The sequence below is a fragment of the Petromyzon marinus genome, chromosome 69 (assembly GCF_048934315.1).
Source record: "Petromyzon marinus isolate PM22_M1 ecotype Great Lakes invasive population chromosome 69, UKy_Petmar_22M1.pri1.0, whole genome shotgun sequence".
In the NCBI taxonomy this organism is placed as follows: domain Eukaryota; kingdom Metazoa; phylum Chordata; class Hyperoartia; order Petromyzontiformes; family Petromyzontidae; genus Petromyzon; species Petromyzon marinus.
This window is the reverse complement of record NC_133735.1, coordinates 737,205-758,499: the sequence shown is the minus strand read 5'-3', so window position 1 is coordinate 758,499 and position 21,295 is coordinate 737,205. Positions and strand designations below refer to the sequence as shown.

Here is a 21,295-nt window from a genome sequence, read left to right as displayed (position 1 = left end):
GAGTGTTGTGAGTGAGTGAGTGGAGAGTGGTGTGAGTGAGTGAGTGTTATGAGTGAGTGAGTGAGTGTGTGAGTGAGTGAATGTGTGGTGAGTGAGTGAGTGGTGTGAGTGAGTGAGTGGTGTGTGAGTTAGTGAGTGTTGTGAGTGAGTGTTATGAGTGAGTGAGTGTTGTGAGTGAGTGAGTGGTGTGAATGAATGAGTGGTGTGTGAGTTAGTGAGTGTTGTGAGTGAGTGAGTGTTGTGAGTGAGTGTTGTGAGTGAGTGAGTGTTGTGAGTGAGTGAGTGGTGAGTGGTGTGAGTGAGTAAGTGAGTGGTGTGAGTGAGTGAGCGTTGTGAGCGAGTGAGTGTTATGAGTCAGTGAGTGTTGTGAGTGAGTGAGTGGTGTGTGAGTTAGTGAGTGTTGTGAGTGTGTGAGTGAGTGAGTGTTGTGTGTGAGTGTGTGAGTTAGTGAGTGAGTGTTGTGAGTGAGTGAGTGGTGTGAGTGAGTGGTGTGAGTGAGTGAGTGGTGTAATGAGTGAGTGTTGTGAGTGAGTGTTGTGAGTGAGTGAGTGTTGTGAGTGAGTGTTGTGAGTGAGTGGTGTGAGTGAGTGAGTGTTGTGAGTGAGTGAGTCGTGTAGTGAGTGACTGTTGTGAGTGAGTGGTGTGAGTGAGTGAGTTAGTGAATGAGTGTTGTGAGTGTTGTGAGTGAGTGTTGTGAGTGTTGTGAGTGAGTGGTGTAATGAGTGAGTGAGTTAGTGAATGAGTGAGTGTTGTGAATGAGTGAGTGTTGTGAATGAGTGAGTGTTGTGAGTGTTGTGAGTGTTGTGAGTGAGTGAGTGTTGTTAGTGAGTGAGTGTTGTGAGTGAGTGTTGTGAGTTTTGTGAGTGTTGTGAGTGTTGTGAGTGTTGTGAGTGAGTGTTGTGAGTGAGTGAGTGTTGTGAGTGTTGTGAATGTTGTGAGTGAGTGGTGTAATGAGTGAGTGGTGTGAGTGAGTGAGTGTTGTGAGTGTTGTGAGTGAGTGAGTTTTGTGAGTGTTGTGAGTGTTGTGAGTGTTGTGAGTGAGTGAGTGTTGTGAGTGTGTTTGTATGTTTGTGTACCTTCCTCGTAGGCCCACACGCTCAAGTTGTACAGCTGAGTTGTCTCCCGGTCCAGAGTCTCCCGCGTGCTCAGCTCCCCGCTCACCGCGTTCATCTCGAACACACCGGCTCCCTCCACGCGGTACCTGGGCAGGTGGGACACAAACACACACACAGGTGAGACACACAGGTGAGCACGGACCTAGTTGAGACACATACAGGTGAGACACACACACAGGTGAGACACACAGGTGAGACACACAAAGGTGAGACACACACACAGGTGAGACACGAACACCCCAGGTGAGACACACACACAGGTGAGACACACAGGTGAGACACACAGGTGAGACGCACAGGTGAGACACACACAGGTGAGACGCACAGGTGAGACACACACAGGTGAGACGCACAGGTGAGACACACACAGGTGAGACACGGACACAGGTGAGACACACAGGTGAGACACACACACAGGTGAGACAACAACAACAACAACCGCCATTCACCACTAAGTGGCGGTGACGTCACCACGACGCTTGTGCCAGGCTATGTGCACCCTGAGGCCACGTGAAGTGTCGAACGCCCGCTGGCAGGAGGTCACGGGGCAGACCCAGGTGCCACGGGTCGACTGACTGAGATGACTGGCTGATGCACCACCTGTGCCCCCTACTGTGCCAACCTGCTGTGCTTTAGCCACCCGGCGCTCCGCTCGCTGTTGTGAGCGTCGCTCCTCCGCCCTCCGTTGTTGTTGGAGGGCGACTGCCTCCAACTGCCCAGTAGCATCCTTCACGAGCCTCCTCCACAGAGGCCGATCTTGACACCGCTGGTACCAGTCATCGGCAAGTCCACTCAGCTCCACGTCCTCCTGTACCACATCACTCCATCTCTTCTCTAGCCCGTGCCACGCCCGCTTAGCCCCCTCAATCCGGCCAAACAAAAGCTGTTTCGGCATGCGGTGGCTGGGCATGCGGGCTACATGACCCAGCCATCGAAGCCTTGCCTGCCGGAGGAGCTCACCGATGGGACCCTGCCCAGATCTTTCAAGGATTTGTGAGCTCCTCACACAATCCAGTCTGGTTAAACCCAGGATGGATCGTAGGCAGGCCAGCCTAAATGTTTCTAACCGGCGAAGATGTTCCATTAGGGGGGTCCACGTTTCGCAAGCGTAGAGAAGGGAGGGAATGACCGTGGCCGAGAAGACCTGAAGCTTAGTGCGGAGCGACAGACCAGGTAGCTTCCACACAGCGTTACGCAACCGATGAAAAGATATTGCCGCTCGACTGATTCGGAGTGAGACCTCTGCTGTTAAACTGGAGCCAGTCATAAGCACACTGCCCAGGTATGGGAAACTCTCCACTCTCTCCACAACTGCCCCATCACCGATTGGGAGTTGTGGGGGTGGAGTGTCCGATGGTACAAAATACCCAGGCAGGTGCTTAGTTTTGGTGGGGCTGATGGTAAGGCCCCACCTCTTAGTGGCACGCTCCAGTCTCAGCAGCAGCGTCTCCAACTCCTCCTCTGACTGAGCAGCTATTACCAAGTCATCAGCATACATAACGTGGTTGAGCAATAGGGAGCCATCCCTTGACCGCACCCGGGCATCGATTAGCCTCCCATTATATCTGTACCATATGGAGATTCCCCCGGTACAGCTATTGAAGGCTTCACGAACTACGTGGTCAAAATAGATGTTAAATAATGTGGGAGCCAGAGGACATCCCTGTCGCACCCCAAGGTGTACAGGGAATGGCTCTGACTCCCGGCCACGTAGTTTTACCCGGGCCCGCTCACCATCATGAAGGTCCTTAATGATCGTGAGCAGAGGGGCAGGTACTCCAAAAGCACGAAGAACGACCCAGAGCCCAGGCCTACTGATGGTATCATAGGCCTTGACCAGGTCAATAAAGCAGAGATGTAGGTCTTGTTGGAATTCCCTACACCTCTGCTGTAGCAGACGGACAGAAAATATGGCATCTGTGCAGGACCGCCCTTTCCTGAAACCGCTTTGGGGCTCCGCAAGCCTCTCCTCAGCGTGCCTGGCAAGGCGATGCTGAATAATCCTTGCCAGGACCTTTCCCGGCACACTGAGGAGTGAGATGCCCCTGTAGTTGTTACAGTCTGTGCGGTCCCCCTTCTTAAAAAAGGGGGACCACCAGGGCATCCTTCCAATCCTGCGGAACCCGTCCAGTGGTCCAGACTGTTGTTATGATGTCATATAGGGCAGTCTGTGCACAAACGCCACCCTCCCTCAGCATTTCGCTTGGGAGATCATCTCTGCCCGCTGCCTTTCCTGGTCTCAGACTCCGGATCGCCTTCAATACTTCCTCAGCAGATGGCACCTCAGCCAGCCACTCACAGGGGGTGACTTCATCCAATATTTGAGGCACCGCAGCCTCAGCAGGGTCATCCTCACTTTGTGCCACGGTGAGACACACCCCAGGTGAGACACACACACAGGTGAGACACACACCAGGTGAGACACGGACACAGGTGAGACACAAACACAGGTGAGATACACACACAGGTGAGACACACACACAGGTGAGACACACAGGTGAGACACGAACACAGGTGAGACACGCACACACCCCAGGTGAGACACACACACCAGGTGAGACACATACAACAACAAGCGCCATTCGCCACTAAGTGGCGGTGACGTCACCACGACGCTTGTGCCAGGCTATGTGCACCTTGATGCCACGTGAAATGTCGAACGCCCGCTGGCAGTAGGTCACGGGGCAGACCCAGGTGCCACAGGTCGACTGACAGAGACGACTGAGATGACTGGCCGATGCACCACCTGTGCCCCCTACTGTGCCAACCTGCTGTGCTTTAGCCACCCGGCGCTCCGCTCGTTGCTGTGAGCGTCGTTCCTCCGCCGTCCTTTGTTGTTGGAGGGCGACTGCCTCCAACTGCCCAATAGCATCCTTCACGAACCTCCTCCACAGAGGCCGATCTTGACACCGCTGGTACCAGTCATCGGCAAGTCCACTCAGCTCCACGTCCTCCTGTACCACATCACTCCATCTCTTCTCTAGCCCATCCTGCGCCAGTTTAGAACCCTCTATCCGGCCAAACTAAATCTTTTTAGGCATGCGGTGGCTCGACATGCGGGCTACATAACCCAGCCAACGCAGCCTTGCCTGCCGGAGGAGCTCACCGATGTGTGAGCTCCTCACACAATCGCAGACAGGCAAGCCTAAATGTCTCTAACCGGCGGAGATGTTCCATTGGGGGGTCCACGTTTCGCAAACATAGAGAAGGGAGGGAATGACTGTGGCCGAGAAGACCTGAAGCTTCGTGCGGAGCGACAGACCAGGTACCTTCCACACAGCGTTACACAACCGATGAAAAGATATTGCCGCTCGACTGATTCGGAGTGAGACCTCTGCTGTTAAACTGGAACCGGTCATGAGCACACTGCCCAGATATGGGAAACTCTCCACTCTCTCCACAAGTGCCCCATCACCGATTGGGAGTTGTTGGGGTGGGTTGCCCGATGGTACAAAATACCCAGGCAGGTGCTTAGTTTTGGTGGGGCTGATGGTAAGGCGCCACCTCTTGGTGGCAAGCTCCAGTTCCAGCAGCAGCGCCTCCAACTAGTCCTCTGAGTGAGCGGAAATTACCAAATCATCAGCATACATAACGTGGTTGAGCAATAGGGAGCCATCCCTTGACCGCACCCGGGCATCGATCAGCCTCCCATTGTATCTGTACCAGGTGGAAATTTCTCTGGTACAGGCATCAAAGGCTTCACGAACTACGTGGTCGAAAAATATGTTAAGTAATGTGGGAGCCAGAGGACATCCCTGTCGCACCCCAAGGTGAACAGGGAATGGCTCCGACTCCCGACCACGTAGTTTTACCCGGGCCTGTTCACCATCATGAAGGTCCTTAACGATCGTGAGCAGAGGGGTCAGGTACTTCGAAAGCACAAAGAACAACCCAGAGCCCAGGCCTACTGATGGTATCATAGGCCTTGACCAGGTCAATAAAGCAGAGATATAGGTCTTGTTGGAATTCCCTACACCTCTGCTGTAGCAAACAGACAGAAAATATGGCATCTGTGCAGGACCGCCCTTTCCTGAAACCACATTGAGGCTCCGCAAGCCTCTCCTCAGCGTGCCTGGCAAGGCGATGTTGAAAAATCCTTGCCAGGACCTTTCCGCACTGAGGAGTGAGATGCCCCTATAGCTGTTACAGTCTGTGCGGTCCCCCTTCTTAAAGAGGGGGACCACCAGGGCATGCTTCCAATCCTGTGGACCCGTCCAGTGGTCCAGACTGTTGTTATGATGTCATGTAGGGCAGTCTGTGCACAAACGCCACCCACCCTCAGCATATTTCTTGGGAGATTATCTCTGCCCGGTGCCTTTCCTGGTCTCAGACTCTGGATCGCCTTTAGTACTTCCTCAACAGATGGCACCTCAGCCAGTCTCTCACAGGGGATGACTTCTTCTTCCAATATTTGAGGCACCGTAGCCTCAGCAGGGACATCCCCACTTTGTCCCACGATGTCTTCCATGTCGAGGGATTTCCCCTCCCCCAGGACTTCACAGAAATGCTCAGCAAATCTGCAAACTTGTTCCTGGGGGTCGGAGATTGGATCACCGTTTTTTCCCCTAATGATGATAATAGGTGTGGCACTGCAGGTTACTTTTTTGATGGAGTTAAATAGGGATTTGTGATCGCGGCCATTGAGGCAGACTCCATCTCCTCAGCAATCCGTGACCACCACCCATCCTTGCAGCACCTCACGGCCCTCCGAACCTCCGAGCGAAGGCTGCGGTAAGCCTCCTCATTCTCTGACGTGGGATTCTGTAACCGATGACAGTGGGTCTGTCGCTTTTTCTCAGCCATCCTGAACACCTCCTCTGTCAGCCAGGGTCTCTGGGGAGGTCTGCACCGCGTACCCAAAGCAGCCATTGCAGCTGCCTGAGTCAAAATCCTAAACCTCGCCCATTTACCCTCGACATCTGGAGGAGTGGGGGGCGATAGCAACCCCAGCCGCAAGCGATGATGAAATTCTCGCTTGCAACTTTCATCAGATAACTGAAACCAGGCCACTTTGGGTTGGAATGGGGTCCTGGGTGTACACCCACCACCGGAGTGAAATAATGGCAGGCGCATCTTACAGATGACTAGTCGATGGTCAGAGGGCAGATCAGCTCCACGGTAGGTCCTGGTGTCAAGGACATGGGCCTGCATCCGCTGTTCTATCACTATATAGTCCAGCAGATGTGCTTGCTTGGACCCGGCATGCATCCATGATGTCGTGTGGATGTGCCGATGCCAGAACAGCGTGTTGGTAATTACAAGCCCATGGGCTGCACAAAAATCTAGCAGCCTCCTACCGTTGTTATTGAGCTGATCTGGCCCATGTCTTCCAATCACTCCAGACCAGGGGCCAGCATCATGACCAACTCGGGCATTGAAGTCACCGAACAAGATGACTCTATCCCGAGGGGCCACTTTAGCCAGCACTTGTGACAGGAGGTCATAGAAGGCATCTGAATCATTGGCCTTGCCTGCATCCCTCCACGGATGTTCGCCTTCGGTGGGGGCATAAACAACCACGACCACCACTCCTCGCCTCTGGTTGATGGCAAGGCGAGCCCAAATTAGCCTGGGGCTTACAGCTTCCCACACCTCACCGCCACGCTCTCACGCCCCCATTCATTATTTTCTTAAGAAGAAGAGCCACACCCTGTTGTTTGGTAGTCTCCTGCCCCGAGTAGAGGACTGTCCACCCCTCATGAAGGCAAGAGCCAGAGCCGGTCCACCGGACCTCCTGAATGCCACAGAGGTCCGGGCGGTACCGGTCCAGCTCCCGACAGAGGAGTGGCAGCCTCTCCTCCGCAGTGAGCGTTCGAACATTCCACGTGGCCATCCGTAGTGGCTTTTCGTTGTTTCTGGAGGAGCCCCGAGGGTAGAGATTCAATGTCCTCGCTCCGCCAATTGGGGTTTGGCCAGGAGACGTCAAAGACGCCTGTCCCCCCGGGGCCTCCGGCACAAGCTTATTAATTAAACCACGCACACACACGCACGCACGCACACACACGCGCACTTACGCACGCACACACACGCACGCATGCACACGCACACATACACGCACACACACTCACGCACACACACACGCACACACACACTCACACACACACACACCACACACACCCTCACACACTCACACACACACACTCATACACACACACTCACACCCTACACACACACACACTACACACACACGTACACACTCACACACTACACACACACATCACACACACATTACACACATACACTCACACACACACACCCCACACACTCCACACACCACACACATACACTCACACACTCGCACACACACTCACACACTCACACACACCACATACACACACACACCACACACATTACACACACACACTCGCACACACACACCACACACACACTCACACACACACTACACACACACTACACACACACATACACACACCACACACACACTTACACACACATTACACACACACACTCACACACACTCACACACAGACACACTCACACACACATATACACACACGCACTCACACACACCCCACACACACTCACACACTACACTACACACACACTACACACACACTACACTCACACACACACTCACACACCCCATACGCACACTCACACACCATACACAGACACGCACACTCACACACCCTACACACACACCCCCCACACACACGCATACACACACGCACGCACACTCACACACACACTCACACACACACTTACACACACGCACGCACACCGCACACACACACATTACACACACACATTACACACACACATACACGTACACACACGTACACACACACACACTACACACACTCACACACACGCACTCACACACACACTCACACACATTACACACACACATACACGTACACACACACACACTCACACACATTACACACACACATACACGTACACACACACTCACACACATTACACACACACACTACACACACACAGACACTCACACACTACACACACACTACACACACTATACACACACACTCACACACACACCCCACACACACCCCACGCACACACACACATTACACACACACACTCACACACACACCACACACAGACACTCACATACACACTACACTACACACACACACTACACACACACACTACACACACATACACGTACACACACACGTACACACACCACACACACTACACACACACACTACACACACTCACACACACTACACACACACACCCCACACACACTCACACACACACTACACTATACACGCACACACTACACACACACACTACACACACACATACACGTACACACACACGTACACACACCACACACACTCACACACACACACCCTACACACACACCCTACACACACACACTCACACACACACTACACTACACACGCACACACTACACACACACACTACACACACACACCCTACACACACACACACTACACACACACACCCTACACACACACACTCACACACGCACACACACACTACACACACACTACACACACACACTACACACACATACACGTACACACACGTACACACACCACACACACTACACACACACTACACACACACACTCACACACGCACACACAACACACACACACCCTACACACACACTACACACACCCTGCATACACACACACTACACACACACCCTACACACACACCACACACACTCACACACACACACTACACACACTACACACACCCTACACACACACCACACACACTCACACTCACACACACACCCTACACACACCTTACACACACCACACACACTAACACAAACACCCTACACACCCCCTACACACTACACACACACACTACACACACACCCTACACACACCCTACACACCACACACACCACACACACACCCTACACACACACCCTACACACACACCACACACACTCACACACACACACCACACACACACACCCTACACACACACCACACACACACACACCACACACACCACACACACACACTACACACACACACCCTACACACACACACTAACACAAACACCCTACACACACCCTACACACACACACTACACACGTACACCACACACTCCACACACACACCCTACACACCCCCTACACACCACACACACCACACTCTCACCGGATGGGCCGTCGCGCGTGGTCGGGGTCTCGTGCCGTCACGGAGCCCACGGCCGTGGCCGGCTTGGCCGCCTCCGAGACGTGGAAGCGGTAGCGAGGCGCCGAGAATGCGGGCGGCTCGTCCTCGTCGCCCACCACCACCAGCAGCGCCGCCTCGTGCGGGGGCCCCCAGGGCACGGGCACGCCCTGGGGGCGCGACGCGCTCAGCACCTGGACTCGCAGCGCGTGAGAGCTCTGTCTCTCGTAGTCCAGCCGCTGGGGGAAAGGGGGGGGGAGGACAAGGGGGGTGGGACAAGAGGGAGACACGGGGGGGGGGCAAGGGGGGGCACGGGAGGAGGAGAAGGGGAGACACGGGGGGGGACGGGGGGGGGACAAGGGGGACACGGGTGGAGAAGGGAGACACGTGGGACACGAGGGGAGACAAGGGGTGATGGGGTGGTAGAGGGGTAGACACAGGGAGGTGTTGAGATATCGACGCGCTGAGACAAGGGTAGATAAACAGGTGCTGCAGGTGACTTTAAACTTTGATGGGTGTCTAGATGGTGCTGGCAATTCACAGAATACACCGCGTAACACTCTTTGGTTCTATTCGGTAAAGTCACCACGTAGGTACAAAAAAAAATCACGACGTTTCGGCCACAACACAAGCGGCCTTCATCAGGTGAAGGGGCCAGACTGTCTCGAGGACAGCGCTGGAGTGAACACAGCCAAGCTCAGAGGAAGGTCAGCGTCTCGATGAGCTGTCACTTCTTGTCTCGTTGTCTGTTAGAAGCTCTAACAGATGGGGTGAAAACCCTCCCCGTAGAGGCTATCAATTCAACTCCAGCGCTGTCCTCATGACAGCGCGGCCCCTTCACCTGATGAAGGCCACTTGTGTTGTGGCCGAAACGTCGTGATTTTTGTTGTTTTATTTTTTTTACCTACGTGGTGACTTTACCGAATAGAACCAAAGAGTATGGATCCTTGCAGTTACGAAAGCTTCAAATCTAGAATACACTGTGTAACAAAATAATACGTATATATATAAATATATTTTTGCTCCTGGGTAATAAGTGTTATTTTACAATTGTCTATGCCTCGCAAGAACAGAAAATGGATATTCCCACGAACTTAGCTTTTGTGACCAGGACATAAAAGCAATGTTAATAATCCACTCCGTTAATAACAAATGTGTGTAACAAATGTATATTTTTTTGTTTCTGGGTACCAAGTGTTATTTTCCAATTGTTTATGCCTTTAAAGTACGAAAAAAATGGATATTATTCCCCGTAAGCTTTGCTTTTGTGACCAGGGCAGTGATATTTATAAATGTACCTATTTGCAATTAAAAAAAAAAACGTGGCGTGCGTTTGTGTAATTTCTTCACTTAAAATCCTGGTCACAAAAGCAGAGTTTGTGGGGAATAATGATAATAATAACAACCATGTTCTTCTATGCTTTTGAGGCGTAAGCATTTAGAAAATAACACTTACTACGCATGAAGAAAAATTCGTGTTACACAGTGTTTAATCACAATTCACGGTCTCGTGCAGCCGAGAGCCTGCAATCAAGCGCCATTCATTTCGGTCAACCCGAAATGCACCTAGCCTGGCACAACAGCCAACCCATGGCATCTGGGTCTGTCCCGTGACCTCCTCGTGCACCTAGCCTGGCACAACAGCCAACCCATGGCTGCACCTGCTGGGTCTGTCCCGTGACCTCCTCGTGCACCTAGCCTGGCACAACAGCCAACCCATGGCTGCACCTGCTGGGTCTGTCCCGTGACCTCCTCGTGCACCTAGCCTGGCACAGCAGCCAACCCATGGCACCTGCTGGGTCTGTCCCGTGACCTCCTCGTGCACCTAGCCTGGCACAGCAGCAGCAGTCAACCCATGGCTGCACCTGCTGGGTCTGTCCCGTGACCTCCTCGTGCACCTAGCCTGGCACAGCAGCCAACCCATGGCTGCACCTGCAGGGTCTGTCCCGTGACATCCTCGTGCACCTAGCCTGGCACAACAGCCAACCCATGGCTGCACCTGCTGGGTCTGTCCCGTGACCTCCTCGTGCACCTAGCCTGGCACAGCAGCCAACCCATGGCACCTGCTGGGTCTGTCCCGTGACCTCCTCGTGCACCTAGCCTGGCACAGCAGCAGCAGTCAACCCATGGCTGCACCTGCAGGGCCTGTCCCGTGACCCCCTCGTGCACCTAGCCTGGCACAACCGTCAACCCATGGCTGCGCCTGCGTCTGTCCCGTGACCCCCTCGTCCACCTAGCCTGGCACAACCGTCAACCCATGGCTGCACCTTGGTGCTTAAAGCGTGAGTTGACCACTAGGGCCCCCAGGCCCCTGGGTGCTCACAGCGTGAGTTGACCACTAGGGCCCCCAGGCCCCTGGGTGCTCACAGCGTGAGTTGACCACTAGGGCCCCCAGGCCCCTGGGTGCTCACAGCGTGAGTTGACCACTAGGGCCCCCAGGCCCCTGAGTGCTCACAGTGTGAGTTGACCACTAGGGCCCCCAGGCCCCTGAGTGCTCACAGCGTGAGTTGACCACTAGGGCCCACAGGCCCCTGGGTGCTCACAGCGTGAGTTGACCACTAGGGCCCCCAGGCCCCTGAGTGCTCACAGCGTGAGTTGACCACTAGGGCCCCCAGGCCCCTGGGTGCTCACAGCGTGAGTTGACCACTAGGGCCCCCAGGCCTCTGGGTGCTCACAGCGTGAGTTGACCACTAGGGCCCCCAGGCCCCTGGGTGCACACATCAAGCGTAACACCTGGGGGCCTCTTGGTACACACAGCGCATGCTGAAAACGAGAGCCTCTCGGAGAGTACAGTGCTTCTGTACAACCGAGCCACTGGTCGGCACGCTACAATACGCCGTGACAAGATACAATATTCACCTACAAGTCAGTTCATTCTGCGTAACAGGACAGTGTTGAAGGGCGTCATGTTACGGCAAGCCGTTCGTTTATTTGACTTTACCGTAACCTGCAATCCCTTTGTTTTAGCGAGTTGCCCATTTTTCCCTAGCTAGCTGTCCGTATGATTCAGCTTGTTAACAGAAATTAGTCAGCTCGCTGTCATCATTGCCAGCCAGCTGCCCTTACAAACCAAATTAGCTGCACTAGAAAGCCAGCTAATGAGACCGAGGACTCGTCGTTTGTCAAGAGCTTAGTTAGCCGTTGACAAATCAATTATTTAAAAAAAATACACGGCGGTTTTGTGAAACATTAAAAAAATATATGCCAAAAGCAATATTTGTTCATACGCTAACGCATATATAAGAGACCCAATCCATACTTAAAGATTAAGGAAAACCCCATTCACTTTTCCATAGACCGTCTGTTTTTAGATCCACGGAAGTAGATAATGCCAGTGTTGACATGCAAACTGACGACAGCTCTGACGAGATATATTCTTGGTTCTTTCGGTAAAGTCACCTAGAAGGGAAACAACAAAATAATAAAAATAGAAAAAACAATAAAACAACTATATTTTATTGTTTCCCTTCTACGTGGTGGTGACTTTACCGAAAGAATCAAGAATGTGAATCCCTGCAGTCACGAAAGCTTTAAATCAAAATCTCTCACCAGGTCTTTTTTTCCCCCTTCCCCATCGATGGGATGTGGCCTAATGTGCATAGTCTCCACTAAGTCACTTCACTGACTTATCAGAAACCTTTATTGGTTGTTCAACCAATGCAACATAATTATCTCCGTGTCAGGCAGGTCCGTGAGACATTTGTTTGTTAGGAAAAGCCAACAGACCGATGCCCGTTTTTCTTGCCTGGTGCTCCACGGTAATATATTCAGAGACTTTTTATCTTTTTCAAAAACAACAGCCTTTTTTAAAGGCTATTTCAACAATCCCCCCCCCCCCCCCCCCCTCGAAGGGCTATTTTCTAACAGCCTTTTTAAAGGGTTAGGGTTATTTAATTTTACGTAATTTTCTAATTTTATTTTTATTTTATATACTCAAAGCTGCCTTTCGGCAAAAGCAGACTATAAAATACTACCAGTTGATTGTATGTTCCAACAACAGTATTTGAAGAGTGTTGCCGTTATATTCTTGGTTCTTTCAGTAAAGTCACCGCCACGTAGAAGGGAAACAATAAAATAATAAAATTATAAAACAATAAAATTCTCACGACGTTTCGACTGCAACACAAGCAATCATCATCACACCTGATGGTGATATTGTTTCCCTTCTACGTGGTGGTGACTTTACCTAAAGAACCAATAATGTGAATCCCTGCAGTCACGAAAGCTTTAAATCAAAAGTGTTGCCGTTATTAATATATGTAAAATTAATTATTGTTTAATAAGTATTGAGATCTATATATGTAAAAAAGGGAAATTTGTGAATGTTTGTGTCTGTTCGAAATGTTTAGCATACGTCCCGACATGAAACAACTTTGAAATGTATACATAATCTTTGGTTCTATTCGGTAAAGTCACGTAGGTAAAAAAATAAAATAACAAAAAATCACAACGTTTCGTCCACAACACAAGTGGCCTTCATCAGCTGACTTTACCGAATAGAACCAAAGATTATGGATCCTTGCAGTCACGAGAGCTTCAAATCTAAACTTGGAATTTGGCATGTGGGTAGCTTCCAGACTGTATGCAATACAAAAAAGTATTAAAATAGACTTTTGTATTTGTGGGTGGGGGGCGCAATAATGGATATATTTTGCACGGCAAGTGAGCTGTGACGTCACACCTGTGATGTCACCCGCATGCGGCAGCGTCACGCAGCGTGCCTGCTGACGTCACGCATCCCCCTGCCCCGCCACCCTCCGCTTTGGCCGCGTGATAATCCAAAACAAGGATCCAAGTCCCGGGCGAAGCCGGGTGGTAAAGCTAGCATGCTATTAATATATTCATATGAATGGCATGCTGGTTCTGAAATACGAACCACAAACGTTGGAATGGTTGTTCTTCCAAAAGGAAAGCCAAAAAAAGAGGCAGTTTTGCTTCAAAGTGTTCCACTCATTGCCAACTTCTATCAAAAACCCTCTGAGAGTAATAACGCTGACAGCGGAAATATTGCCAGCTGTAATGAAGGAACAGGCACGAGATCAGTTTCCAGTAATGTTGTGACTCCCCCCCAGAGCCATCCCTTGAAGGCAAACCCTCAACAGCTAATGGTGTACGAGAACCATCATTTCCACCTCAGGAGCAGTTGGGCAGCTCACGAGAATCAAATCAGCAACCAAAGCCATTCCTGGTGCTGTGAGGTCACTGACCCTGCATTATGGCAAAGCACTTCCAGTGAAATTTCGATTTAAAGCTTTCGTGACTGCAAGGATTCATCTTCTGTGGTTCTTTTGGTAAAGTCACGTAGAATGAGAATAAAATAATAAATTGATAAAATAAAATAACACAATTAAATTCTCACGACGTTTCGGCCACAACACAAGCGGCCTTCATCAGTGACAGTCTCGTCCCTTCACCTGATGAAGGCCGCTTGTGTTGTGGCCGAAACGTCGTGAGAATTTTATTGCGTTATTTTATTTTATCAATTTATTAATGTATTCTCATTCTACGTGCCTTTACCGAAAGAACCAAAGAACACTTCCAGTGACATTGGTAAGTCAGTGCTCATTGAGAGAGGAGCAGTCCCCTTCCAAAATCGCCGTGAAAAATACCGAACTTCAGTCCGAGATAGAGCGCTTGGTGGAAGCACTAGAAGTTTCAACCATGAACTTCTGAACTGTATATTGCCAAATGGGCAGAAGGTTTCAAGAACAGTGGCTACTGTACTCACCCTAAACAGGTTGTGTGTAACTGTTTTGTATGCAAACAGTTCTCCGGCAAGCTCTGTGGCTTTAGCCAGGTGTTTTAGTGACTGGAAGTACTCTGGAAGAATACGGGAACACGAATAGAGTGCAGAACGCAGATCCACGCATGCTTGCCTTGCACCAGCGGACAAAGGGCAGTGCTATAGATGGAGATCTCATGCAGCAATCTGATGGGGAACGTGAATAAGGGAGGGACATTTTGAAAAGACTTGTAGCAGTGATCAAGTTCTTGGGTGAAACGACGACTTGCGTTTGGGGCAGATGATGAACGGTTTTTGGTCAACCCATAACGATACTTTCCTTGACATCCAAGAATGGCTATCACAGTTTCACCCATTCTCAGCTGAACATATTTAAAAGTTTGGTTGGCGGAAAAGGAAGAAACACGGTGTCCTATTTGCCGTCGACAATTTGTGAAAGAACTCATTGAACTGATGGGTCAGAAAACTCGCCCAACAGTAGCAGGTGAGATTCGGGATGCCAAATATTTCTCAACAATTGTTGACTCCACCGCAGGCCTGTAACGTGTGGACCAATTGACGTCCATACTCCGGTTTGTTAACAGCAGCGGGGAATGTGGTGGAACGATTCCTGGCCTTTGAGCTAATTGGTCAAAGTTTAGCAGACTTTGTGACTTTGATGGTGGGGAGGGCCTTGGGTTGGACCTCTCAAACTGTAGAGGTCAGTCACGTGACAATGCAAGCTACATGTCAGGAAAATACAAAGGGCTACAGGCCCACCTGAAACAAAACACAAAAACCCTCCGATGGAGTATGTGCCTTGCGCAGCACATTCACTTAACTTAGGAGGAGTAGGAGGAGGAGGAGTAGGAGGAGGAGGAGTAGGAGGAGGAGGAGTAGGAGGAGGAGTAGGAGGAGGAGGGTGAGAATGACGAGGTACCTGGGCGAGGGTCACGACGCCCTGGTTGGAGGCGGGGTCCGTGTGGACGTGGAAGAACAGTGAGGAGGGCGAGGGCAACACGCGGAACGCCGCCTCCGCGTTGGGGCCCTCGTCCGGGTCCGTGGCCCCGAGCCTGCCCAGTTCCTCACCCAGGGCGGCGCCCTCTCGCACGTGGAACTCGAAGGAGGCTGCGTCATCATCGTCACCATCATCAACGTCGTCGTCATCGTCGTCATTATCAGCATCACCATCATCACTATCAACATTTTTATTATTACCATTACCATCATCATTATTGCCATTGTGATTGCCATCATCACCACCATCAACATCACCACCATCATCATCACCATGATCACCGCCATGATCATCACCGCCATGATCATCACCGCCATCATCATCATGATTACCATCACTGCTATCACCACCACCATCAACATCACCACCACCACCATCATCATCACCATCATCATCACCATGATCACCGCCATGATCATCACCGCCATCACCATCATTACCATCACTGCCATTATCATCATCACCATTACCATCACTGCCATCACCATCAACATCACCACCACCATCATCATCATCACCACCATGATCATCACCACCATCATCATCACCATGATCACCGCCATGATCATCACCGCCATCATCATCACCGCCATCATCATCATTACCATCACTGCCATTATCATCATCATCACCATTACCATCACTGCCATCACCACCACCATCAACATCACCACCACCATCATCATCACCATCACCATCATCACCGCCATGATCATCACCACCATCATCATCACCATCATCACCACCATGATCATCACCGCCATCATCATCATCATTACCATCACTGCCATTATCATCATCACCATTACCATCACTGCCATCACCACCACCATCAACATCACCATCATCATCGTCATCACTGCCATCACCACCACAACCAACATCATCATCATCATCCTCTTTGGTTCTTTCGGTAAGCAGGCGCCTGCTTCAGCAGTCTCCCTGCTGTGATTGTCTCACCCGATGACTGTCGCTTGTGTTGCGATCGAGACGTAGTGACCTATAATTATTTTCTACCCACGTGACTTCACCGAAAGAACCAAAGAGTATGGATTCGTGCAGTCGCGAAAGCTTCAAATCAAGATCATCATCATCATCATTACCATCACTGCCATCATCGCCACCACCATCATTGTCGACATCCATCAGTTATTCACCAATCATAATCACCATCATCGAACATCGCCACTGGGGACAGAAAGGTGTGCTCACACCAACCAATAAAGCGGCTCGTCCTCCGAATGAATACGGCTGTGGGGGCGTGATGGTGAGGTATGGGAAGCTGTAAATCCCAGGCTATTGTGGGCTTGTCTCCCCATGAACAGGAAGTGAGGAATAGTGGTGATGGCTTACACGCACACCGAAGATGAACATGCGTGGACGGATGTAGGCATGGGCTGATGAGTCAGATGAATTCTATGACCTCCTCCCCCACACGCTGGCTAAAGTGGCCCCTCAAGATACAGTTATTATCATTTTGCATGACTCTAATCCCCAAGTGAGTCAAGATGCAAGCGAATGTGCAGGAGTGGCCGGAAGGGCATTGGCCAAAGCAGCTCAATAACAATGGCAGGAAGCTGCTTCTGTCCATCGTCTGCAACATCGTGAATGCGCGCATGACGAGTCAAACTAAAATATGAGCAAATATATTTATGGCAAAGTAAACGCGGGCCCCGTGTCGTTGACACCAGCGCCTCACGTGGAGCTACAGCGGTGGGACGTCCACCGAGGACCCCATTCGAACCCACAATTGGCTGGCCTTGGCAAGCTGACGAAGGCTGCGGACAGGAATTGCACCGTCGCTTGCAGCCGGAATTGGCATCGCCGCCACCTCCAACCAACTGATAATATCCGCACTGGGTACGCGGTCCAGACCCCTCCAGAGACCCTGGCTGACGGAGCAAGGCGTTCTGGCTCGCCGAGAGAAAGGCGACAGGGCCCGCTCCCGACGCGCCTACAACATCCCACGCCGGAGAATGAGGGGGGGGGGCTTGCCGCCCCCCCCCCCTCTGCTTGGAGGTTCGGAGAGCCGTGTGCGCCACGCTGCAAGGGTGGAGTAGGGGGGGGGGGTCCCCTGCCTCCAGCGGCCCGCGATCCAAAATAACTCTTTAACTTCGTCAAGAAAAGAAGACCTGCGTTACCCGCACCTATCGCCGTATTGATACTCCGACAGCCAGCAACAAGTTTTTGCGGATTTTTTTTTTTTGGGGTGGGTGGGTGGGGAGATCAATCCCCTTGAGCCCAGACGTCATTGCACGTCTGTCTGCCTTTTGACAGAAATTAGCGGAACACGGTGTCAAGAGCACGCGGCTGATCCCCGGTTCGCACTTACGCTTGTGACTCGTGCTCTTTGGTTCTATTCGGTAAAGTCACGTAGGTAAAAAAAATAATACAACAAAAATCACGACGTTTCGGCCACGACACAAGCAGCCTTCATCAGGTGAAGGGATCAGGCTGTCTCGAGGACAGCCTGATCCCTTCTCGAGACAGCCTGATCCCTTCACCTGATGAAGGCCACTTGTGTTGAGGCCGAATCGTCGTGATTTTTGTTGTTTTATGTTTTTTTACCTACGTGACTTCACCGAATAGAACCAAAGAGCATGGATCCTTGCAGTCACCAAAGCTTCAAATCTAGAACTTGTGCTCTTGCCGCGACACGCATGGGGCACGGGAGTCCGAGTCAAACTTGGGGGCGAAGAACTCCGTCACCTGTGCAAAGAAACGAGTCCCAAAACATCTCTAGTGCCCTAGCTTATTACAGAGCAATTCAGACACTACACTACTTTCCACTGCACTATACACTACACTATACACCACACTATACACTGCACTATAGACTACATTATACACCACACTATACACTACACTATAGACTACATTATACACTACACTATACACTGCACTATAAACTACATTATACACTACATTATACACTACACTATAGACTACGTTATACACGACACTATACACTGCACTATTGACTACATTATGCACTACACTATACACTACACTATACACTACACTATACACCACACTATACACTGCACTATAGACTACATTATACACCACACTATACACTGCACTATAGACTACATTATACACTACACTATACACTACAGTGACTACACTATAGACTACACTATACACCACACTATACACTGCACTATAGACTACATTATACACGACACTATACACTGCACTATTGACTACATTATACACTACATTATACACTACACTATAGACTACATTATACACTACACTATACACTACACTATAGACTACATTATACACGACACTATACACTACATTATAGACTACATTATACACTACACTATACACTGCACTATAGACTACATTATACACTACACTACACTATACACTACACGATACACCACACTATACACTGCACTATAGACTACATTATACACTACACTATACACTACACTATAGACTACATTATACACTACACCATACCTGTCAACCCCTTATCAGTGCGCTTCCAGGTGTCGGAGGGACCGCCTCAGCGACCGTCCCGGAAGTGGCCGCTGTTACCGACAGCCGCATCGGCAGAAGCAAAAACTGGGTGCAGGCAATCCCCGGTTGAGGCCCTTCTTGCGGCGCGCCATTTTGGAACGACGCGAGATTTGTGTTTGAAAGTTCCTGGCGGGACCACCGGGGTACCCACAAGCCCCCCGGCTTCCGCATGGAACTGCGTTGCGACGTCATTTCGTGCCCGCCGAAGGCGAGGGGCACGCCGAGCCAATTCCCCTCGACGAGCTCCACACGACGCGCCAATCAGGGTTCACGTGTGCGGCGGGAAAGGGGTCGCCGAAAAATAAGTAAGTTGATGACACGCGGGAGGTGTTTGTCGCGACGTGCGCCACCCCTAGGCCTGGCATCTCGAGCCATTTGGCATTGCCAGAGGTGCCGGATGAAGCTAGCGGCGGGGCCTGTAGCATACGTTATCAAGGGGCCCTGAAAACATCAATGAAGAACGTAAATATTAAAACGGAAATGTTTCACTTGCAAGGTAAAGTAAATTGTATTTTTTCATTTGCTATACAGCCAGATAATACGACAAATCGCTAACCTTAAACACCCAGTAGTTCATAAAAGTTGAAGGGCGGTATAGTACTATAGTAATAAAGTGCGGGGCCCGTAGCTACTACATGCGTAGTAGCTACTACTAAGTAAGTTGACAGCGATTTCGACTTCTACTACACGTGTAGTAGTAACTACTACACGTGTAGTAGTAGCTACTACACATGTAGTAGCTCCTACTACACATGTAATAGTAGCTACATTTGGTAGTAGCTACTACTACATGTAGCTACTACTACACATGTAGTAGTAGCTACTACTACATGTGTAGTCGGTGGCTTGCGTCCCCGGTGCCGCAATCCTCCTCTTTAAGAGCAGCTGTGTGATGCCTTCCTATATTGGTGTCTTTCTTGCCCTACTCCTCGCAAAATCATCCACAAGATCCCGAGTGCTCTGCTCTCGTAAAATGAGACTTTGCCGAGCTACCGAAGGAGCAATAGCTCACGAGCAGTATTGCTGGAAAGCGAACCTTTCCCTATGCAATCTGTGCTCCTATGCAGGCTTGAGTTGGACGCTCCCTTACGTGAAGAGCGCATGCGATCGTTAACAACGCCTTAGGCCTCAAGCACCCCCCTTCCCCTGTATGGACGCACGTTGAATTCCCATCGCACCGTACGTAGCCAACCGTGCTAATCCCATAGACTCATCACACAGAGACCCATAGACTCATCACACAGAGACCCACAGACTCATCACACAGAGACCAACAGACTCATCACACAGAGACCCATAGACTCACTACACAGACACCCATAGACTCATCACACAGAGACCCATAGACTCATCACACAGAAACCCACAGACTCATCACACAGAGACCCATAGACTCACTACACAGACACCCATAGACTCATCACACAGAGACCCATAGACGCATCACACAGAGACCCATAGACTCATCACACAGAGACCCATAGACTCACCACACAGAGACGCATAGACTCACCACACAGAGACCCAAAGAATCATCACACAGACACCCATAGACTCATCACACAGAGACCCACAGACTCATCACAAAGAGACCCATAGACTCACTACACAGAGACCCATAGACTCATCACACACAGACCCATAGACTCATCACACAGAGACCCATAGAGTCATCACACAGACACCCATAGACTAATCACACAGAGACCCATAGACTCATCACACAGAGACCCATAGAGTCATCACACAGACAC

At 50.7% G+C, this 21,295-nt stretch overlaps 1 protein-coding gene across 1 annotated transcript in view; it reads right to left on the bottom strand.

Annotated features, from left to right (window-relative positions):
- LOC116957024 (cadherin-7-like) overlaps positions 1-21,295 on the bottom strand; it is a 67,848-nt gene that overhangs the window by 12,645 nt on the left and 33,908 nt on the right. Inside the window, exons 7-9 of the mRNA XM_032978938.2 lie at positions 15,930-16,117; positions 9,253-9,506; positions 1,077-1,201 (exon numbers count right to left, since the gene is read on the bottom strand). Coding sequence (XP_032834829.2) covers positions 1,077-1,201; positions 9,253-9,506; positions 15,930-16,117 — 567 coding nt within the window. The remainder of the gene's footprint in view (positions 1-1,076; positions 1,202-9,252; positions 9,507-15,929; positions 16,118-21,295) is intronic.